At 42.2% G+C, this 24,412-nt stretch overlaps 1 protein-coding gene across 2 annotated transcripts; it reads right to left on the reverse strand.

The window, feature by feature from the left end:
- Nucleotides 1-197: 197 nt before the first annotated feature.
- On the reverse strand, nt 198-23,449 carry TBC1D9B (TBC1 domain family member 9B). 2 transcript variants are annotated; one of them, XM_072872060.1, is made up of 22 exons: nt 23,220-23,449; nt 20,464-20,574; nt 17,353-17,471; nt 16,070-16,298; nt 15,185-15,443; nt 14,325-14,532; nt 13,982-14,194; nt 13,657-13,818; nt 12,908-13,058; nt 12,292-12,506; nt 11,413-11,530; nt 10,411-10,696; nt 9,611-9,740; nt 8,315-8,413; nt 7,431-7,499; nt 6,396-6,636; nt 5,958-6,023; nt 5,732-5,803; nt 5,270-5,320; nt 4,150-4,197; nt 3,589-3,695; nt 198-2,664 (listed from the first exon to the last, which is right to left on the reverse strand). In XM_072872060.1, exons 1-22 carry the CDS (start codon nt 23,335-23,337, stop codon nt 1,972-1,974), a joined length of 3,765 nt encoding a protein of 1,254 aa, XP_072728161.1. In that variant the 5' UTR covers nt 23,338-23,449; the 3' UTR covers nt 198-1,971. The 2 variants fall into 2 exon arrangements, with proteins under 2 accessions (XP_072728161.1, XP_072728163.1); XM_072872062.1 differs by lacking the exon at nt 5,270-5,320 and having other exon boundaries at nt 23,220-23,448.
- Between the last annotated feature and the right edge of the window lie 963 nt (nt 23,450-24,412).

Genomic DNA, 24,412 nt, shown 5'->3' on the forward strand with positions numbered 1-24,412 from the left:
ATAGAATAAAAAAAAAAGAAAGGGGGAAAAAAAAAGGGGGGAAAAAGAAAAAAAAAAGGGGAAAAAAGGGAAAAAAGGGGGGGGGGAAAGGTCAGACTCCAGTCACACCAGGTCTGCTCTTTTAGATAACTGCCATGGACAAAGAACAAGCAATATTCTGTGAGCTCAGAGAAATAAAAGGCAGTCAAGGTTGCCTATAGGATTCTGGTTCATTTATTGAGTACATGACAGATAAGACAGACAGACAGTGTAAAATCACATGTATTATTTGTACTTTTAAAAAATTACAATAAATTATTGAGTAATTAGTAAAAGCAGTTTTACTAATGGCTGCTCTCCAGTGATACAGGACAGAGGAGGCAGAGAAATAAGAAATATGTACCAGCTGTGAATACATACAGAGAATGTCACAAGGAGGAATTAACACTGAGTAGCACACCAAGTAGTGTTAAATGGGAACATCCAACTGTACGGGTCCTTCCCATCCTTTATATTCCAAATGCCAGCCAAAAGCTGTAGCAAACCTTGCCTTCAGTGCAGGGTCTGCTCTCGCCAAGCAGCAGCATCTCTCACTCTGGCCCTGCAAGGCAGATGCCTGCGTACTGAGATGAATTTATTTGTAGGAACAGCATTAATTCTCCTTTCTTGGAGCACACACCCTACTACCAGAAGGCTAACTCTTAGTTTCTTCTGGTCTTAATTGATTTAAAAGAGCAGTCACTTAGTCTCCCAGTTATTTCGTCTCTAACTGGAAAGAGATCTAGTCTATTGAGGTTTCCCATAATGGGCTAATGGCAGAGGGCCACACTGCTTGGAATTCTTCCTCTTTAGGTACAAATGCCCTTTGATGTGTAGTAGTTTCTAAGAGCGGCTAGACTCTTGGTACAGAAGATGTTCAGAAAGGACACACTGAGCAGCTGCAGGTGGCACAGCACTCCTGCACATCTTCCTGCCCCAAGCATTTGTGAGGGCTGACTGATCAGAGTATTCTTAGGGGTCCTCCTAAAAATTGGACCCATCACTAGCTAGTAAAAACGGAGAATCAGCAAGAAACAATGGATGTTTCCTGTACCAACAGGGAAAGTCCAGCAGACCAGCGTGCCACTGCCCTGTAACACTGAGGCTGATTCACCGACTTCTAATTTAGGAACATATTCCCTCGTTATAACTGTCGTGAGCCCATTGATTGACTTAATATTACTTCTGCACTGAAGCCAAGGAGCTTGTGGCTTCCCAGACCAACTGAAAACAACGGCTTTCAAAGAATTAGAAAAGCAAATGCTAGGAAACCAGGCTTGTCTGAAAACTCCTGAATGTTGAAGGAGAAAAAAAAAGGTGGTCATACACTATGAAAATGCCAAATCACATCTGAAAGAAACCTGCAGTTCTGAGAAATGTCTGTGTTTAGACCTTAGGGTGCTGGGAGCAGTGGGGCACATTTGCATTAAAGCTGCTGAGTCACAGAACAGCATTGAAGAACTTACAAGACTATTTATAGGTCAGGGTCCTATAGCACTTGACTACACTGCATTAGCTCTCAGATTGGCAGCCAGAGGTGAACGTGGTTTCAAGCCAGGCTGCATCTGCTGTGCAAGTTACCCAGGAACCTACAGCAAACAAGGGCAGGCAAGGAGCAGTTACTGTCCAAAATAAAACTTCATTAAAATAAAAGATAGCAAAAGGCAGACATGCGTAATTTATGGTGGTAATTCTATATGCCAGGGGCTATTAGGTTCTAATGGCTCTTGAGAATGTAAATCTAATTCTGTCAGCCAGAGTAGCCAAAGAAGCACCTACACAAAACAGTCACTGTCAGAAGCCCCTTATCGATCGGAATCTATTGTAATTGTGTAGTTACTGGTCTCTGATTAAACAAAAAAATACCCCAAACACAAAATACCAAACCATCCTGCCATCTGCCACATTATCTCCCTGTTTTATCTCCCGAAGACAACTCCTGCTCTCTTGAGTTCACCCTGACACGGAGGAAAGTTCATAGTCACTGGATGAACTGAACTGCCTCTCTACCTTCTTCTGATCTTTGATCTTTTGCAGAATGTTGACCTTCTTCTCAAAGTAGTTTACAAGGGCTGTTTCCGTCAGCATGGAAGCTAAGATCTGCTCAAAGGAGATAGACCAGTCAGTATCAATGGTACTACCATACCTGGCAGCTGAACTACTGCCTTCACAACCAACCAGGACTGTGTCATCTGCAATGTCTTCACACTGCAGGGAGCCTGTGCTGACCATGGAGTAGGAAGACATGGACATATCATCTTTGGTTTCATCATCTGATAGCAGCTGTAAAGGAGAGCCTTGTCCTTCCCCTGGCCCATCTCCTAGAGTTTGGTTCTCCTGCTGTGTTTTTTCAGGCTGAGCATCTCCACAGGTTTTGTCCTCGTGGTCAGCTTGGGGTTGCTGCTCCACTGCTGAATTCTGACTCTGTTCAGATGTTGGTGACTCTTCTTCACTCACAGGATCTTGGGTACTGTTTGCTTTGCAGTCCTCAGACTTCCTCATGGGTCTGTTGGAGAATTTTTTCCCAACCTCCCCAATTCGCAGAAGTAGACTGGCTACAGTGGCAATTGCATGGTACAGCTCTTGCTCCACTGGGTCCTCACTGAACATGTTGTAAAGGGTCTTGCATAACTCTATGAATTGTTCCTTTAAAAGACAAAGACCAAAAAATCATATTTCAGGCTGAAAAAAGTTGACAGTGCCAGATCACAGAATCATAGAGTATCTCAAGTTGGAAGGGACCCATAAGGATCATCGAGTCCAACTCCCTGCTCCTCACAAGACTACCTAAAACAAAACTATATTACTAAGAGCATCGTCCAGACGCTCCTTGAGATGAAGCAAGAGGCACCATTTTGACTGCCTCCTTGTTTATCTGCCTCCCCACGAAGTAAGTGGCAACTTATTGTACTGATTCAGAACAGTCCAATACAGGCAAACTCTTCTCTCTCTGCTGTAGCAACTAAATTGAGACACAGCTAGCAATTTCATAGTGGTGGTTCTTTTGCTGACAAATGAACAGAGTACTCACTCACATCTGAGAAAACCTAAAGTTTTACTTCTGTCCTGCTACTCTTCTGTGGTCAGCTTTTAAGCATTTCCAAACTGGTTTAAGTAGCACCCATCAAGGAAATTAGAGACAGAAAAGATCACACCAGTCATCAGACTCTCTTTCCTGTAACCACACTCTTCGCTCTCCACCAAGCAGCTGTAACTTGAGGCAATGCAAAACCAAAAAAGCCAAACAAGTTTACATGACTGATGGCATATTTGAAACACACTGCTCTGGAGGGAAAACACAGATCACAGTTCTTATAGGAAAAATTGGTCTGGGAGGCAGAGAGAATCAAATACATTTGATTGGCGGAAACAAAGCAGTTTGCCCAAGTCCACTGAGGAATTCCAACACAAACGTGTGGAATTAAGAGGCTTCTAAAGCTCACCAGAACAGAATGGCAGGGCAATCTACAGGTAAGGACTGAGTATGCTGGCAAAATGGCTGCACATATTGCTGAATTCCCCACTAAGCTGACAGTCATCTAACTAGAAACCTTCACATTCACTTCTTACCTGGCTCATTTTGGGGAGATCTTTAATGGTTTCTTTCTTGGACTCTTTTTCCTTGGCCCACATTCTTAGGTAGTATCTATAGTCCTGTGGACTGGTACCTTTCTCCTCTGCAAGGCAAGAGCAAGTCACACTACTGTCAGGTGGTTAATGGTTTCAGACTTAAAAAGTGAGTGCTGTGCCAGCAAAAATGATGCTGGAAACAGGTTTTATTGACAGTCCAAGGAAGGATCTATCAGGAAGGCTGCATTGTTTTCTGCTGGTTTATCTGATCCAGCTCAGTAGAGCAAAAATTTTAACACTGCCGCATCAACCTGACTTCTCATAAATTAGCTCTATGAGTTGACAACTTACCAAACATGATTTACAAATGTTATCATCTTGGTATGTAAAAGAGTCAGAGCAGTAAGGCATAAGAGAGATTTATTTCCTGGCTCACATCCCACTTTACCTCTGTCCACAAGAGACACTTTGAAAGGTCTCCTTGATACAGCAAAGGACAACAAACAGTTCATAATACGAGAAAGACAAGACTAGAGTGTGATTTATTTATGATGAAATTACCTTTTTCTGGACCGTTCTCATTTCTCCTTCCTTTATCTTCTTGGGTTTCTAAAAAGTTATAGAATTATAAAAGAATGATTAATCACTGATTTTCAGCAATACAACACCTGAAGAACATAAAACAACTCATATACAAATTAAAATCATACAAGAATATATTTAATAGAAGTTACATCTCACACTCCCACGTGATGTTTGTAGGAGTGAACAGAACGGGATGGAAGCAAGAGGCTGATGAGATGAACTGGATAAAAAGCCACACTGAGAAAGTGGGTTGAAGAGCTGAGGTAGAGGGTAGAACTCTTAAAAGAAAGGGTGAAACACAGATACGAAAGACAGCTAAGCAATGTGATGGCTTAAAGACAAAGAAGTTCAGTTATCCAAAGCAAGATAATGAATGGAAAAAAATCAAACCACCACTAAGCACATATGTGACTAATATCTACACTCACCGTTATTCACTGACTGAACTGACACTTTAGGAGTAATTTGCAGAGTCTAACTTCACAAACTTCGCTTCTGGTTCCCTGTATTGTCACTAGACTTTATAGGAAATCTTGGCTCAACTCAGACTGTTACGTTAGCCATCTAGCACCAAACAGCACAACTAATTACTCACTTTTTTTTTGAGCATTATTATATTTTGGTAAACATTTAGCATAAATGACACTTTGACCTCCTATTTGACAATCCCTAAAATTATATTTTAAGAAATACAGTAAATTAGTCTACTAACAGTTTTACAATTCAATGGCATGCATCCTTATTCCTTTAAATTAGGAGACTGTGGAGGAGGCACAGGTATCATCTAGCCAGGCCAGCAAGCCTAGCACCCCCCACGCTCTCCTCTGAGTGTATTTTCCCCCTGCCAGTTTCAAGGATGAGATAAACTCCACTGAAAGAAGCCAGACAAAACCTATTTTGACCAAGGTTGAAACACAATAGGTAGAATATACCAAAAGGTATCTAACTACTTATAGCACTTTATTCATAGTGGGGAGTGTCATGAGAGAGGAGCAGCAGCAACAACTTCAGAGTATTTAAAATAGCACACTGGTGCTGGCAGATGATATCAGCATTATAGCCATGCTCAATGCATGCACATAATCCATGGACTGACCTTGAGACTCACAGTGCAGGCAGAAATCCAGCTCTGAGACAAAAGGAGATACTTGAGCAGCAGAAAAAGGGGTTGAGGGGACAACATCCCAGATAAAACAGAAGAAAAGGCCAGACATAGACAGACACAGAGAAGGAAACAAAAACAAGAAGAGAGACAATGAGACTTGCATGAAAAGCCTAAATCATGGTGGGAGACAGGGGCTGGTAAAAGCACACTGCTGCTCCTCAGCAGCCTGTAACCGTGCTTCAGAGGGGTCCTGCATGAAATAGGCATCGAGCAGTTTAAGCTCCCAACTTCTTTCCCATCACGCAACAAAGACAGTGAACTCAAACACACTGGCAATCTTAGCATACTGCCACCACGAGACCATGCTTTGCAAAATATCACTATTCGTAGCACATGGATTTGTGCTGCAACTCCTGCCTAAACTGAGAGGTAAAGGCAGCGGTGTTGTATTACCTTCTGTTGTAACATCCTCTGTGAAATAACTTGTGGCCTCCAAAGCAGACTCTGCCTCCTCTGGATTCAGAGCTGTATTTACAGAGAAGGAAATGTTAAGATCTCTAAGCTAACTGAACAGCAGTATCACCCACTTCATTAGCAAAATTAATGAGGCATCCCTTTTCAATTGCATGTTAGAACAGACCATGCTCAATAGTAGCAACATATTAAAGCAATCACTCACCGGGAGGCAGATGCAGTTTGTAAAGTACTTTGAGTTTTTCAGTGAGGTCACCATGGTACATCCCGCCTGCGAAAAGAAAAAAATGGTTAAGAAAATAGCAATTAGGATAAAGAATCACCCTCTGCTCACAGGCTCAAACCAGAATGAGTTCACATGCAATGAGGAAATGCTAACTGCACAAAGCCCTGTGCAGAAGCAGTAAAAAAAAAAAAATCTACAGCAAAGCTGCATCTTGTTGGTTTGCCACCTATCGTTTCCCAAAACAGGAGACTGCCGAGCAGCAAAAAGGCATCTTTTGTTCTGCCTGAGGCTTCCTGTAAGGCTGTTACCCTCCCCTCATTGATAGTGCAAACATCACTATCTCCTTTTAATTCTCTGCTTGGAAAAGGACAGAAACAATTTTTGCAATATTCCATCATCTCCAAAAACACCACTTACTCATCCCTGTCACAAACTCCTTGAAGTTAATGAGAGAATCCCTGTTCTCATCCAGAAGCCGGAACAAGCGCCCTGCTAGCACAGGCGTATGTGCACCACAGGACCAGGGGGTCAAACTGATAAACAGCTCTTTGAACTGCTCCATGTCTATGCGATACTGCTCCAGGTAGGGTAAACTCTGATCTCGGCGGGCAGCTGCAGCACGATTGTTTCCCCAGTAACAGCTCATCAGATACTTTGCCTTTGGAGGGAAAGGATTAATAGGTCAGATTATACTACACTACAACAATACACAGGAATGGAGACTTTGTTATAGCTCAAGAATAGCATTGAATAAGCAGAGAAGAGACATTTCAGGACACACTGTTTACCTCCCCCATTATTCCTAGAGTTACTTCACTACAAAATAATATGAAATGAAGAAAGAGACAGGGATTTCACAAAAAGCACAAAGAACAATTTTAAGTGAAAAATAAAAAGAACATGACTTCAGGTTTGAACGGAATGACACTCAGGCTTTACTGCAAAGGGAACATGCAGGTTTTAGAGCTAAGCCTCTCTTTCTGAGTCTACAGCACAGTGCAACTGAGTTTGCAGTGACTTTGGTAAATGCAGCTGGGTAATATCATTCTTTTCAAAATACAAACGTTGACAAATAGAGGCAAAGCACTTAAGTAATTTTGTCACAATTACAGAGCAAGTCAATGGCAAACTTGAGAATGAAAATTGAGGCACAGTCAATCCTAGCTCCCTGTTCTAAGTGCTATGTGACATTCCTTTCCATTGACTCCACAATCTCTTTCTGAATATATATAATTCAAATACTGTGAATGTGTTTTGGCCACCTTGGGGGGGGGGGAATCAGTTGGATAGTAATAGGGCCAGTCTCACTGGTACCATGGATAACAGAATGCAACATTTGTTTCTGATAGGTTGGATTAAGAATCGAAGCAAAGTTATTGCTTCCCTTTCAACTTATTTTGATATTTGCTCTCTCTGTGTCAGAACACATTCTTCCTCGTTCTAGCTTCTTACCTTGAACACTACATACAGCTCTTCTAGTTCTTCAATAGAGAAACCAATGTCACTAGACACAGCTCGGACCTATAGTTAGGGAGAAAATAGAGTGAACGTTTTATTTCAAAGCTAGAAAAATTAAATATGACTCACTGAAAAATCTATATAACGCAGAAGAGAACAAGTGCAAGGAAATATGACACAGGACGGGAGGGAAAACATAACCATTCCAATATCTCCCATTGCTATGGATTACAGGTCAGGAAGACAATTTCTGGTCAAGCAGAAAGTGCTGACCTTTTGAGCAGCTAGAAAAAATTACTGCGCTTATTCCCTGTTTGTGCAGACCTGACTGTGCTCCTGCCTCTTGTTTTTATCTTCAGATGTTTGATTCAGATACATTGAAAAACAACAGTGAAAGAAACATGTGGATAAGGTTCTCCATCTAGGACATGGGAGATACTTGCAACAGGTGTGGATACTCCCCTTTGGACATGAACCCTTCTGTAAAATTCCCTAATGTGCTAGCATACTCTCTAAATGGCAGGAAAATAATTATCTGATATCTAGCTTTTCTCAAAGATTCCAGGCAAGTAGTAAAACAGATAGCACTAGGCAGTGGAGACTACTACAAGTAGTTTTTATCTCTGTCCATGCCAAACATCTCATTTGATCGTGACCTAGCACTTCAATCCATTTTATTAGATTAACTAGAACCATGTGAAGAAGAAAACTGAAAATCCATTATTCCAGCCAGTAAATCCATTTTTTTCATATTAACTGCAATTCTTTAAGTCACTTAAAACTGGGTCTGCTACAGGGCAAACTTTCTAGATGCTTACAACAAAACACATTCCATTAATATACCATTTGGTAGCTCATTCAATCTGTGATTCACATACCACACTCTTCTTGGCTGTATCCTCCAGAGACTGGATCACTTTCAGCCTTTGTTTAAAACGCATTTGTTCAATATCATCTGCCTTCAAATTGCTAAATTTCTGCAAGAAAGGAAGCAGACCAGGTCAACATCATCTCCTGAAGAAAGAACAACCCCTGTTCAATTACACGTTCTTTAACAAGTGTACTATCCCCTCAGAGATGATCTAAAACCCCTAGAAGCCTTTTCCAAGGAGCAAAAAGATGAGAAAAAACTTGAGCTCTATTCCCTATTCACCCCTGTCCTGCAAGAGAAGTCATTCAGAATTCATGGGAAATCCAACATCAGAGGTTTCTAAAGAACAGCTGAAAAAGCATGTCAAGATCGACAGAAATACAGATTGTGTACTGTGGCAAGAGATAAGAGAATAGAGAGGTTGTCATTCCTTCCAGCCCTGTTTTTTAATAGGACCCATATGAGATTCAGCTAGAAACACCAAAGTTAACAGGCTTTTCTTCTGACTAGGTCAGACAAGTAAGATGAACTTGGTGACACTCTTTTATAAAAGAAACTGAGAACAAACAGAGATGGTAGATTTGAAGAAACAAACAAAATACCCACCAAAATGACAACTGCCTGCCTGTAAGCAGCTGGAAAGGGCCAGGACGAAGAACAGGAGATAAAGGGGGAAATGAATCCACATTTACCACAGCGTAGCAGAGAAGAACTGTCAAACACCAGTTCTCTTGCCTGCGTTCTCTCCATCATTCAGATACAAATTTCTTATGACTTTGTTCTCAGTATGAATAATGAGGTACAACTCCACCAGTGCAGAGGTATTTCAACAGCACTGGTATTTCAGGTCCCAGAATGTGGTGGGTGTCAGAACAGGATTCCTGTGCACATGAACTGGGATGCTTCCATGTTTCTGCAGTATACCTCATAATTTTTACCCTGAATTTCCCTCCCCGACTCCCTAGCACTGACAATCCTCACATACAAGTAAGAATGGAGGCTTTTTTGGCAAAGCAGGAAGAAATCTCTGGTCTGTAATTTTTACTTATTTGCAGTCTTCGTTTGAGTCTCCACTGGTGGTGGGGAGACTCTTTGTAATCCACAGTAGCCAACAGTGTTGTTGTTGGCAACACTTGTTCTGTTGGCAGCACTTCTCAAACCAAACAGGAGGATTAATGGCTTGGGCCTGCACTCCTTGAGCACCTCAAGCTATGAACACTGTTCAAATTCAGGCTGCACAAAGTATAAAACTGGATGTTAGTAGAGAAACATCTCTTGAACAAAAACTAAGCCAGAACCTTACCTCATAGGATGTTTTGATGAGTTCAAAGATGTCAATTTCAAGTGGTGGGTCATCTCCACTCGTCAATAAGGCATGCAAGTGGGGAATAGGGGGAGAGACGCTCTGTCTGTTAACTACGTTGTCCAAGTATCTGTGGGGAAAAAACAGAAGAGATGCAAGACTCCAGGATTAGTGTCCAGGAAAAGAAGCAATATCCTAAATGCATCATTCCCAACTTCTTTGTATCATTAATCTAAACATGTAGGAAAATTTAATTTTTCCCAGCTAACCTGAATTGCTACTCTCAATGTATCTGAAGTAAAGTTGATTTTCACCCTATTTTTGGGGTATCTACTCTTTTTAAAGTGGACTTCAAGTAGTAAGCTGAAGATCTTGCTGCACATAGAAGAGATTCACGTTTCAAACAAGAAAATCTTACATTTACTAGACTTGGGAGATATCTTCTTGATAAAGTTTTATGTTTCTAGAATGCGATTCCTGCCAGTCTCTGTTCTTAATAGTAGATCAGAATTCTTCTGTGAATCTTGGATAAACAGCCCTTTGGAGTTCAAATTCAAACTGAGAAGCAGGAATGCATTATGCTGCAAAGCAAACAATTCCAGAAATATGGGATTCCTCCATACTTGAGTCAAAAATTAATTTCAGCTGTTGTAGAAAGCAACAGCAAACCTCTCTGGAGCTCAAGTTGTGTCCTAGAGTGTTATCTCTGACCTGCTATGTAATGGAATTAGGTAGAAAGAGATGATGACTAAAAAGGGTACTGTTACTATTCAGTTATAAATAAGAACGATGAATGGTACCTGCCGAGGATAGTCATGGCTTCACCCTCATCACTGCACTGTAACAACTTCTCCATGTTGGCATCAAGTATGGCCAATGACACTTGCAAGATAAACTTGATTCCCTCATAGAAAAAACAGTCAACAATGACCACAGCACTCTCAAAGGGCATGACACTGAGAAAGAGAGTGAGAAACCAGGAAAGGGATATGGTGGAAATCACTCCCAGGTCCTGCATCTTTTCTGACAGCTGTGGAAGATACTCTCGTGTAAGTTCTTCAAAGATGCCTTGGTCCACCAATGCACCTGGGAAAACAAACAAAAACAATGGTAGAACTCAAACTGGTGGTATCATGGTACGATACCCAAGCTAATCAATTATTAAACAAAATAGTGTAAGTTCACTTTAATTTCATATAAGCCTCTTAACATCAGAACTAAAATTAACAAATTTATTTGGATTTGTTCCCTGCTCTCAATAAAAGCAACATATTTCAATAGAGACTATTCCTACATTGCAGAGCATGCAGAAACAGAATCTCTCATTGATCTATGCATTTTCCCTGAAAGGATGGGTGGAGGATTACTGATATTATTGTATTTACATCAAACTATACTCTTTTATACAGACCAACTTTAAAAGCCCATGAAGCGGTGCTTTCACTAACCTTTCCTGGGAGCCTATTCCAAAGATTTAATACATCATTCAGATGGGTAAAAAATAACCCAATAATTTTCTTCTAGATATGCCTCCTTACTGCTAATGGTCCCTCCTGCTACCAATTTTTAGTGACTTCATCTTCCTTGTTACTACAAGGTAGTACTACTACCTTGGTAGCCTGTAGTGTCTCTTCCTACGTCTCCATCACACACCTGCAACTTTAAAGGGAACAGGGTTGTGCTTAATCATCTTTAAAATGCATCACATTTAATTCATTCTGAACAACAAAATGTTCTTGAGAGATGCTGGTGCAACAGTAGCTGAAAATCCAGGCTCCAGCATGGATTTGACAAAGACTCACCCACTACTCTTGTGTTGTAGTAATCTGGCAACATCCGCTCACATAAAGCCACTAGGAGCCAGAAAGCCTCCTCCTCATTGCAGTACAGCAACAGTACCGATGTAACAATGTTCATGGCCTACGAGCCGGCAGAGTTAAATATGCAATATAGGAGAGAAACATGAAGATGTTCATGAAAGCTCTGTCATTACAGACCAGCTAAACTTAAAAAGCATGAATATAGCACAACTGTCACTGCGAGTCACATCTATTTCCAGCTTTTACTGGTATCTGAGTCAACAGATGACCGTAAGCCAATTTACCTTCCTGTTTCAGTTCCTCTGTTTGTGAGGCAGCAAATAATGTAACTACTTTTTCTCAAGCACTTTCGTTAATCAATGTGACTAAGTATAATTTTCAAAGTTTTCATAAAAAGCTTTGTAACAATTTGGTCATAACAGAACAACATAATGAGAACCTCTAATACCAGGGCAATACACAAAATGAATCTGAATTCCCACCGAGTTGTTTCACAAACCAGCAACTGGCTTCGTTTTCAATACACTGCCCACGTGCATCATCACTTATTCGATTTAATTGCTCTTTTTAACGAAACCAGAAAATGTTTTTGCTGAACTAGGGAAAGCTCTAGCAGGAAAACTAGTAAAAGACTCTGTCATTACACCTAACAGGAATGAGCAAAGTCTATCCAAATGCTGTATCCAAAGGCTAGTTAAGAGATCTTGCAACATTACCACTTCTTTCCTACTCTCACACCACCAGATGGACAGCATGGAAAGACACAAGGAAAAGTCTGAAACCGAACAGAAAACTGCAGAAAAAGTCCACGTCAATCATGGTCACCATGTAGGACTAAGAAGTCTAAGACTTCTTTCTTACCTGACAGTACCCAATTGTTGGATTTCTGAATGCATAAGCTGTTAAGACTCTCCGGAGGGCAGCAATTCCCAACTCATTCTGGAAGGCAGGATGTTCTGGCATAGAACGGTGCAGATCTCTCTCAATTTCCTCTGTAGCAAGATTGTACTTTCCCATTGACTTTTCCACAAGATCTGCATAGTAACCAGGATGAGTCACCATCTCATTCCAAGCCCCTGTAACAACAAACAAATACTGCTTCACCTCTTGAGCTTTGGAATACAGATTTTATGCCCACAGTTGCAGAGAAGAGGCAGCCAGGAAGCACTACATGAACTCATCAACTACAAATAGGTATGAAAGTATAGTAACAAACTCATTGTTAAATCATCGTGTTAGAGTCTAGGTCCCAACACTGAAACACAAAGAAGGCCAAAAAGCTACTACACTCATAAAGGAAGTCATCTCAGGAATGCGATCACTGCATTTTTGGCAAAAGCACCATGAAGTATCATTCAGGTGGAGTTAACTTGTGATTAATTTATTCTGAAATGAGCTAAGATTTATACCTTTTCCTTTGAGATGTGCAGAAAGCTTATTTCTGCTAGCTGTCAAAGTATCCAGCACAACCTCCTACCTGAGAAAAGGAGCCACAGCTCTCCACGAAGATTCTCTGGGATTCCTTTTTGCACCAGCTCCCTAGTCTTGGCAGTGCGATACATACACATCCCTCGCCCATATTCAAAGAAATGAATGTTCCAAGACTCCTCCTTCATCTTCTCCTTTGCCTTCACAGGAACAAATATGGCCATTTTAGGAGATTAATGCATTTTTATGTTTGTAGGACAGATGATATCTGGGTATACTCAGGCCTACACTTCACAAGAGAAATGCATTGTGACATTTAAAGCCTTTCTTCTTCCTGCTGAATAAGAGGGTGTATGCTAATCTACACTGTTCTGAATCAGTTCTGACCTTGCTTAAAGTCGAATCTTTACAATGCTAACATGGGCTGCACAATGGCATTACATAAATGCAAGCAGAACTATAGTCTAAGGCGATTAATTAGCAAGCAGAGATACCACTTCTCTGCTTTCTTGAGCTGAAGAAAAGTAGTTCTTCACAGACATGAATTTACATCCCAGAAGCACAGTAACACTAATTTCTCAGCCTCTAGTCAAGTATCTCAGGTATCTCAGTACTGATAAAGTAAGCTGACAGTCAGGTTACATCTATGCAGCCCTATCATTGTGACAGATGCAGCAGTGATACTGCAGGACTGACCAGGGATAAAATGCATTTTCAGAGTCTTAGAGCAAGACAGGAAATCTGCAACCTTCTGCAAACTATTTAGAGTTAATTGTTTTAAGTTAAAATATTATTTACCCCTTTGGGTCCCAAGAGCTCCTCGGAATTTCTTCTGAAGAGTTTGAGTAGTCCCTGCGAGGCTGTTGGCACTTCCCCAGCACAGAAGTTGACAGGTTGATGTCTGAAAGCAGACGTTGGACTAACTGCAAGAGGGCTGCTGGAAGGCAACTCTGGAACTTCCTGAACAACAGAACATAAAGCATCTGAGCTCAGGCAGCCTCCCTCCTCTGCTAACTGTATAACAAAGAGACATCATTTGCTGGTAATGAGCACTGTTAACACACTGTAAGAAGCACTACTCTGAAAAGTTGGAAAATGCTCCTCCCAGCTATTTCCTTAGTACCTCACAACCAGGATCAGCCAAATTCCACTTCCATTCCCTGTCGCTGCCGCATGGCTTCTTGGATGGCGTTCTCTGCAAGAAGTCAGAGATTCTTTGTACCAAGAAATCTCGGTCTTTCAGATTGGCAAAGAAGAAGGTCATTTTACTTTTAGTGCTGATGGACAGAGGACTGGGCAAGACACTGGAACTATCTGCTTTCTCAACTATTGTCACCTAGAAGACAAAGACAAGGGCCATTTGGATCTAGCACTCTCCATTATCTATAAAGCACCACAAAAAAGCTAGAAGCACACAAAAGACAAGACAGGCCTGTCTTCTTAATATACAGCTAAGAAATCCCCACCTCCCTGAGAGGAATGATGAGATGACAGGCCTCCTCTGCCTTGCTGGCAAAACAGATGTAATTGTTGGAAACAAACATCTGGCCAGGAATATGCATCTTGTTGAACGGTGTCCACAAGGTACAGTCTGTATGTCCATCCAGGCATTCATCCTTGGGCAACCGGAAAGTGGCACGGTAGCACTCATTTTTGGCTCGAGCATCCAGGTCTCTGGGGAAAAGTAAAGAGTAGCCCCCAGAGGTTTTTTCTCACTTGAAAAACCCACTCAAACACTAACGTTAAGTGTTCATTCCAATCACAACCTTCAGACTGTGCTGTGTATTCTTAGTATTCATTTCTCTAACTGAGATGCCACCCCTTATCTGACTCCTCTTTCAGCCTTCAGACATGCTTCACTGACAAGGTATGTCCTGCAATACAAGATAAAATATGCAAGTGTATCTGCGAAACTTAAATGTTACATCAGATTCTGAAACTGCAGAGAACAGTCCCCAGCGGGAGGATTTATTACAATACAAATGTATATTAATTTTTATAAATCTTCAACTTCAGACAAAGGGGCTGATGTACTTTTTTTTTTTTTCACACTTATTTTTTTAAACAGAATTTTCAACAGTTTCTAGTTGAAAATTCCTTCTGACAGTGCCCAGTCATGCATGAGAAAGACATGAGGGGGTGTGTGAATTCAGCACCAATTTGGGATGGGGAAAAAAAGAATAGGCAGAGAGAGGGCTAATGACTGAAGTAAGTGATGCAGCCCCTAGAGTGAGAAAACCCCAGTGGCACCTGGGAGCTACATAGTAATGCAGATTTATTATTACAATCCCCTGTTACGTGTCTTCTCACTGCTGGAAACATATACCTTTTTAATGCAGAGATGTTCTTAAGAGGCTTTCTGGGCTTTGGGAGGGACTTGTCCTGTAGGAAGGTCTCATTATCCAATAGCTGCCGCATAGCAATGTTAGCCAACTGCTCCATCAGCTTGAATGTCTCATTGATGTTGAGAAACATGGAAAAATAAAGTTCACTGTCCCTTGTGCTTACTTTAATGCACTCAGGGAACAGCAGTGTAGCATTTTTTTCTAGCTGGGTTACGTCCACCCACTGGATCACCAGTGTCACTGGGGAAAAAAGTTTAAAAAAACCCTACTATTACAATTCAAGGCAAAATAACAAACAAACAAAACTCAAGCAGCAAGTAAGCTCTCAATGTAGCAGCATTTTTCCCCTCTTACATGTGGACAATTCTTTTTCTTCATACTTTTACTGGGTTCTCCAAAAATACTTGGAAATAATCTTTGGGATTAACTAGACTAGAAATAATGCAGTTCCAAAAGGACTGTAAATGCTTTCAACTACAGCTACTCAAGTTTTCATTCTTTCGTTACAGCAAATTAGCTTTGGACTCAGGAGTTCAAACTTTGTAAATATTGGGTCCTGGCAGTGGTTCCAAATAAAACTCACAAAGATAACAATATATTGCTTGGTTCTCTAATCCAGTTGAAGTAAAACTTCAGGTGTACTTGTACAACTTGAGAAATGTTTTGAAAAATGACTCAGGCATTCAGTCTAAACATCACTGAAGTGCCTATGAGTGCAAGGACTGATCTATGTATTGAGCTAGAGCTCAAAGGATTCCTAACAGGAAAAAAACTGTCAGCTTAAAAAAAAGTTCACACAAAAGATCAATTGCATCAAAAAGATAACGGGAAACGGCTGAAAAACAACTAGCAGGCTTGTAACTCACCCTCTTTGCCCAGCAGGAAGGAGTAGAAACAGAGGTGATTGACGGTGAGGTACAGCCAACCCTGCCTGGGTACACGTCCCTTCCAATAGCTGCAGGAATAGTAATTGACCAACTTCTCCACCTCGGGCATCCCAAACTGCTTCCGCATCTTCAGTTCAGCCTCTTTGAATTTACCTGGATCCTCTTCACTCTGGGGCTGCTCATTCTTGTTCTCTTCAGCAATAATCCCCTGAAAGGACATGGGAGGTGAGAGAGAAGAAATGCAAGGGAACATGCCTGCTGACAGACATAATATACAGCAAAAGGTCACAGCAGCAATCCAGAAGACAGAAAGAAGAAACACGACACAGCAGTTATAATTTCTCCTGTCACGTTAGAGAAACAGTAAAGACATGTAGAAAGAGCAGTCAGATAGTCAGGGAGTCTATGATCTGGGATCTACTCCTGAACACATTCATGTTTAACGTTCGACCAAGTTTCTCACGGCTGGCCTGGTAACACTTTGAACAACCTGCAGGAGAACTGAAGTCCATTTCACTTGCAAACATGCTTCTTCAACAGGAAGAAGATTATCTGACAGGAAGGGCAGAACTCAGCAGTCTATCAGATCTTGACTGTCCAGAAGGAAAAACAAATGACCACAATCTCTCTCACACACAGACATACACAGAGAAAATACAAAGAATCTGACTGGAGTACTGGAAAAGACTCAAATTGCTGCTGTTCAATAAAAAAATGTATTTGTAAGTTTCTATTCTGGAGAAGTTGTGGGCTGGGAATATGAAGTGTGTTAATTGCACAACAAGCAGAGACACCCGTCTGACTCAGAAGTCAGTGGAAGTTGGGGTGCAGTTCCTTTACAACCTAGATGCTTTTTAGACCACCGTGGCAGGGCCAGCACATTGCTTGCAGACTAGAATTCTCTCTCCTGTATTAGTTGCTAGATGAACCCTCGTTAAACATTCTCTCTACATCAGAAGGTATAATTGCCAAGGATTTTGAAGAGGTATTATATTTTAATTAGCAGGCTGTTCCTTGAGATCTAGTGCTCATAACCTTCCCCCCCCAAGTGCATTTGTCCAGTGTTATGACTGTAATGTGATGCTGATAATACTGTATGCATTCCATGACAATTCCAAATGTATGTATGTCTGAAAAGGGAGCAGAGAGAAGTTTTGCAATGGAGCTCTTGCTCCCTCCCTCCCGAGGGTAAAAATTTCTTAAAACCACCTCCCCATTCTTTCTCAGGATCTGGAAGTCGTTCAGGGAAACATGTCGCTTACATGTATCTTGCCCTTGACAAAGGTGGTGATATCTTCTTCATTATCAAAGATGGATAGAGTTTGCAGTAAGTTATTCTCCAGCCATTCCCAATGCTTTGTGATCTCTTTACGAGATGATCCTAATTGAAGGGGTGAAAGATGATGGAAGAGCAAAGAAAAAAGAAATTAGAACAAGGTCTTTTTTCCTCCAAGTTCACAGCAGGAAACTAATAATTACCAAACAGTGACCAGGACAAATCAAACACACCAACTGTATAAATGTCAGGGATATTTTACGTACACCAACATTATGTTTCTAATGAAATGTCCCCACTGCCACCAAGGATACTCAGCACACTACCAAGAGATCATCCTATTTGCCAGTGCACACCAAATACAGCTTTTTTCCCAGACAAAAAGCATTCTTATGTTCCAGACAAGAAGTACTCTTTTAATTCCTGGCATTCTAGAATAAAAATAATGAACTTTCAGAAGAACCTTGAAATTTCAGAACAACTGAAGTTTTTATACCTACAAAGAGGTTCAATTTTCCATGGGCAATGGTCAGCAGAGAGCATGCAATTCCAAAACAAAAAGCAACCAAAATATTCACGTCAGAAAGTTGTTTTCGTAAATAAAAACGTCTCAGCAAAACTTATATCAGTTAGTTGTCTTTAATCATACAGTCCACAAGAGTTCACAAAGGATAAGCTTCACTGCGTAACCAAGTTAAAGAACTTTTCTATAGGAAGTTGCCTTAGTTAGTTGCCATTAATTATTTCAAAGATTTGTGTTTACTAAAAGTTTTCTTCCTATGTATCCACAGCTATCACTATATTCTCTTGTAGACACAAAAAAAATGCAGAAGAAATAAAAACAGCAATTCAATTTTTTTTAACAAGATAAGAAACATCGTTAAATGCAGACAGAAAGAAATCTGTTTAAATGCAAATCAAAGACATTTGTAAGTTTCTCTTTGCCAAATTCCAGTAAATTTATCTTCTGAATTTTCACACAAAAGCAGTGGGATATCTAAAAATGTTAACAGCATGACTCCCACTACTCGATTTCTCTGTGAGTACATTAGACCCCTCCATGTGGTTAATGATGGAAAAGAAGAAAGCAGCAGACAACACAAGCAGTTCCCTAAAGCTATTGCTCTACCTGACTTTCTTTTTTGAGAGGCAGCTTCAGCAATGAAATAGTCTTCACGTATTTGTAGCTGGATGCCTAAACACAAAACGCAATGCCAGCTAATCTGTGGTTTCATAAGCAAAAATAACTCCAGGACCTGAAACCAAAAACTAGAAACAAGTAAGCTGTCTTGTCTCAAAGGACTGCAGGGCTATGAATTTGTGTATACAGCCCAATGGATTTAGACAACAAATATTTTTTCTATTGCCTCTGTGTATAAGTTTACTTGACATCTATCCTAGCCATCTGACAATGTTTTTAAAGCACAAATGATTTTGAGTAATACAAAATGGCTTATTTTAAGGGCACAGAATTATCAATTATAGGATGCTTTGATTGTGGAAAAAACCCACAGGTTCAGCAACAACGGCAGGAGAATAAAGTCTGTGTTCTGTTTGGTTTCATGAGCTGCATCTCTCACCAAGTGACAGCAGATAAATTGCTAAAATAAGCCAGGCCTCAATAATTTGACATCCTTCTAAGAACAACATTAGAATGACATACATGAAGGAGTAAAATTCTGCAATTCCTACAGAGTTGTAAGAGCAAAGTGCTGAAAGGCCGAAGCTGCATGCATGACCAGAATGCTGCCCACTAGTATTTACACATGATAAATTGTAAATAAAATATATGCATTTTTCAACTAGAGAGCCATATGCATTTTATAACTTTAAGTGAATGCCAGTACTCTTACTCTGACAGTAAAATTAGAACCAGATATGATTAAAAAAATACTTTGGATTAAAACAATATATTTACTTCAGTATAATAATTTATCAAACTCCATTCAGTTGTTATATAGCCCATCTCATTCTACCATGCTCCATTACTTAAAAGTAACTGAGTTATAGAGGATATCAACAAAACACTCCTGAAATGGTACAAAAATAACACACTCACTGAGTGTCAAGATACTAGAAAATTTCAGATTTGCAGTGTATGTGGCCACTAAATATTCTGCTTTTTTCTATGCAGTTTCTGGCCTGCTATTTTGTTTTCTGTCTTTCTTCCTCTCTGCCTTCTCCCTCCTCAAAAGGCAAACTGAGTTTCTGTGAAACACAGCAACTTCTAAACCGCTCTTCTGCAGAATTTAAGTAGCTCTGCAAGGGAGAATATCGTGTTGGTTGCCTGGGGAGAAGATGGGAACAGGGAAAACAAGACATCAACATCTGTGGGCTTAGCAAATGATTACTTCATGCTGAGATTTTACGTCTCAACCACAAAGTGAGAATTGAAGATTCTTATTATAAACAAAATCGGCCTAACAAATACGTCTAAGATATTTTCTCTTTAACAACCAGTAAGACCCAAAGCCTTAATCAAAGTTCACCACCAGATATTAGAAGGTTGTACCATGATATTCTAATACAGCAGTTACATTTCTCCAGTAAAAGAGGCCAAGGATTCTTGATGTTTTAAAAAAATATAATTGTAATATATTTTACAAAGATAGTATATCTAGATATCTATTACAGGCCAGAAATAGCATAAAAAAATAAATTGGATCAAGACAGTAAAGAGATTCCCCGAAGAGTGTTTGGCACCTTGAATGACCTTACATGTTCCCATCTTGTACCGTGTTCCTGGTAAGCAGGTTTTGGCACAACACTCATTGTCCCACAGCAATGTTATCATCACGGCTTTATTCTCTGAACAATCTCACTATGACCTTGCAAACAGATACACTTTGGAAGAAAGAAAATTCATAACATCTGCAAAAACGGAAGTTTTTACAGAGCCTTAAGTTCCTAAACTACAGTTTAAACAACACTGAGAAGTTTTGTCATTTCTGGTATCTTCTACTACCCCACCAGAAGCTCTAGAAAGTTTCCTGAGCAGTCACAGAATACTCGTATGCAGGATAACTGATCATCTGAACCAAACAGACAATGGAATAACACAAATCCAGCCCCTGACAAGAGTCACATCAATACATACCGCACGCCACTGCCCAATACACTTGAGAGTCCTGAGTCTGGTGCAGAATACGGTATGGGGCAACTCTGGCACTGGAATCCAAAACCACATCTAATGTTCCCACAAGAAGACCTAGGAGGCAGAGAGAGATAAATTAAACAATGTAATACCAAAACAAAGAATTGGGTTAAGTAAAAATACAGGATCAACAGTACAGAAAAATGCCGGTGTTCGTATCATGTACGCTGTGATGGAAGAGGAACGGCATTTGGTCGAGAAAATGAAGACATACATCCAGTCACTGCAAGCAAATTACCTATAAACCAACTACAGCCAATCCCACTGGTAATGGATAAAGTTTAGATGGCAATTAAATGTCTACTAAACCTCATTATAATCCTCTGCCTTCCTAGGAGGGTTTTCTAATAGAAGTGAAACGTATTTTTCTCTGTGGGGTTTCTGTTGCTAATAGTGATTTTTAAGCCTACTAAACTAAAACACAGAAGTTTTCAATGCTGTATCTTTCAGCATCACCTATGCAAACAGTAGGTACGATAACTCATCCAAAATGGAATAAAAGAGCTCTAGAAAAACTGGTACTCACAGGTTTCAGTGATGTTTCTAGAAGTGCTTCCATTAAACAAAGAAAGGAGGATAAAAATTTGGTAATATAGAAGTTCAAATATATTTTTATATTATGTTAAATTAAAAAGCAGGCACTTCCAGAATAAATGCTGACAGCCACCAGACTTTGTAAAGCAAATCCATTTATTTCGATTAAGTCTATTTATTAGATAAATCAAATATTTAAGATGATACTTTGCTTTGTTATTCTAGATAATGTACTATGAGCATTTTTAATGCAAATTAATTTTGCAACATCCTCATGATTAAAAGTTTTCTAATATTAGAACTTGGAGAGGGAGCATGGTTGCTCCTCTGGATCGCTATTTGGGAGGCCCAGGCTCAATTCCCTGCTCTCCTCCCTATGGTTTGGGTAACTCTGAGCAAACTCTACTCATCCATATCTCATTCACTATTATGAAACATGCTACTTCCTTCCCTTTATCTCTCTTGGCTATCCAAAAGCAAGTAATAGACTAGCAATATACCACTGATCACGCTTCAAGAGAAATGCCATCTATAGCAAGCTCATCTGGTAATCCTTGAAACAAATACGTATATATCCAGCACAGCAGGATCTCAGTTTTGGCTCCAGGTTTCTTGTGTACAGTTTTAGGCAGAATACGGATTAAAAAGTAATGTTGAATACTTATAACAGTACTGAAAGTGTCAAATATTGACACATGGATTGGTAACAAGACACGTTTAAGAACCTGAGTATGACAGCAACTTAAACACCTTTCCAGCTTGGCTGAATATCTACATTCTAACTCTAAAATGTCAACTTGCAGTTGTACAGCTCCTTAAGGAGGATACGTGGCTTTTAACACGTAGGAGCTCTGAAGAAGAGTCTCTCACTGAGCTAAACGAGCTCAAGAAGTAACCTGGCTCAAAGCTTCAACCATTTAAGAACAGATCAGTTAAATGCTTCCAGAATAGGACCAGGTGTCATTTCTTCTCGTAAAAAACCTAGGAAATTCCAGAATACAATTATATGTCTACATGCAAAATTACACAAGTAAGTTATGTTACATAAAACAGAATAATTCAAAATAATTTTGAACACTGTGAAAAGATGAAATATGCTAAGGATGTTTATCAGCTGCGTCATTTCTGTAGTTAGTATATTTGGTTAACAGGGCTAATTCATGAAACTGGTTGTGCCTAATTCATAAATGTAAAAAGTACATTTTTGTTATTCACACAGCTGTGTAAGCATTTTGCACATAAATGGGGTGTTTTAAAAGTGAGGGGATTTTTTGTTGTTGTTAACATTGTGCCTTGGTCACAGTTAAGTTATTTTAACAGTTTCTGTCACCCAACATGGCTATCAGGCATATGCACACAAGTAGTTTTCCTTGGGCTGCACCCACACTTCACCCCCGGCCCAAGCACAGCACAATTTTCATACAGATATTAATGAAAAACTACGTCTTACTTTGAACCTCTAAATCTTGAAAAAACACACCAAAAACCAGAAAGAAAACACCTCAACAACTCGAGGCAAGGCGAGTATGACAAAGAAGCCATTTTTGACAAAGGAAGAAGATCATCCCAGCCACCCGTTACAGTTATTTGTCCTCCCCGTGCAGCAGCAGCGCTTGGGGAGGCCTGACCACACACCCCCCGCAGTGCCAGGCGCTGCACAGACCCCGCCGGGAACAGCAGGCACGGCCCACAGCTCCCACGAACTGCGGGGGCAAGCGGGGGCCTGCCCGGAGGGCGGAGGGACGGGGCAAGGCGCGGACACATCTGGGGGTGCCGCGGGCAGCGGCCGCCGCTCGCCGTCAGCTGCCACCGCCACCGAGCGCGTCCCAGCGGCTGGGCGCCGACGGCGGCGGCTCTCCGGGGGCTACACACAGCCAGGAGCAGCGAGGGGAAAGGCGGGACGGGCTCACTCCAGCCGGCGGGGCCTGCATCTCCCCCACCACCACCCGGGTCCCCCCAGCCCCGCAGCCGCCGCGGTACCGAGGCGGGCAGCTCCCGCCCCGCCCTGACGGGACCCGCGACGCGGTCCTGGGGCGGCCCCTCAGCCCGCCGGGCCGGGCCCTGCGGGGACACGGCAGCGGGGCAGGAGTCCCCCCCGCTGCCCGCGCAGCGCCGGCCCCGAGGCGGCCGGGCCGGAGCCTCCCCTCAGCCCCGCCGCGCCTCACCCGTGAGGCCGCCCCCTTTGCCGTGTCCCCGCCGGCGCTGGAGCAAGAAGAAGGGGTTGGCCCGCTCCGTGACCCACAGCGCGCCGGCCAGCAGCACCTCCTCGGGCCCCAGCCACATCGTGGCGGGGCCGCCGCGGCGGAGCGGCTCGGCGGGGCTGGGCTCGGCCCGGCCGGAGCGGGGAGGCGGCGCAGCGGGAGCGGCCGGGCCGCGCCGACGGGTCACGGGGCCGCGCCGGCGCCCGGCGGCCACGGCGCCCTCTAGCGGCCCGGCCCCCTCACGGCAGCGGGGCGGCGCCATGCTGCTGCTGTGGCGCGGGAGCGAGGGCCGCGGCTCCGCAGAGGCGAGGTCGTGGGTTCGAGTCCCGCTCCCCGGAGTGCGGCCAGTGCCACCTCCCTGTACCGAACTCAGGGGGCGGCTGGCGTTCAGCTCCGCGCTCTGCAGAGCGGGTCCCCCCCTCTGCCTCCCGGTGGCTGCGGTGCTGCAGAAGGCATTCACTGGGCCCTCAGCCTCCACTGAAAAGATCTTTGTCAGAGTGGCTCAAATTTGATGGGAGCAATGCGCTTATATAGTAAAAAATCGGGCAGATGAGAAATCTTCCTGTGCAACCCCGTGGGACCCATTGAAGCTGCCATTAACTAACACAGACTATTTAAATGCTCCATCCCATTGTACATGCCGTAATTTATTGCAGGGACCTCCCAGTGCAGCTTTGCAGGGGGCTACAGCCTCTGCTCCAAACTGCTGACCCCACCGCTGCCCTCACCTGCGGCCCCTGGCCCCTCGCACAGCAAGGACACGTCCAGCTCTCCTACCCGGGGCTAGCGGTGCTTTCACCGCCCTTCTGGGGAGATGGGAATTCGTTTACCCTTTTTGCTGTGAAGCACACGCACTGCCAGGCACCGCCAGCATCTCAGCCTCAGCGAGCCAGCCTGTGCCCCGCTGGGAGAGGGGCCCTGGCATCTCCCTCCTGGCAGCCGGCTCCATTTTGGTCCTTGTTTTGCGGCTCTAGAGCCCATGCAGGGCTGGTGATCAAGTCTGCAGATGGTCTCTGCAGCAAACAGGAGAGCGGGAGATGCAGGTCCTCGTCTCTTGGCTTTGGAGTGGCTTCCCAGTAATTTAGTGAACCACTATTCTTGTTTTAATAACCATTAGAGAGTCTCCCTTCAAATTCTGAAAGTGTTACAACAGCAGA

This window comes from Ciconia boyciana, chromosome 9 (genome assembly GCF_034638445.1).
Source record: "Ciconia boyciana chromosome 9, ASM3463844v1, whole genome shotgun sequence".
In the NCBI taxonomy this organism is placed as follows: domain Eukaryota; kingdom Metazoa; phylum Chordata; class Aves; order Ciconiiformes; family Ciconiidae; genus Ciconia; species Ciconia boyciana.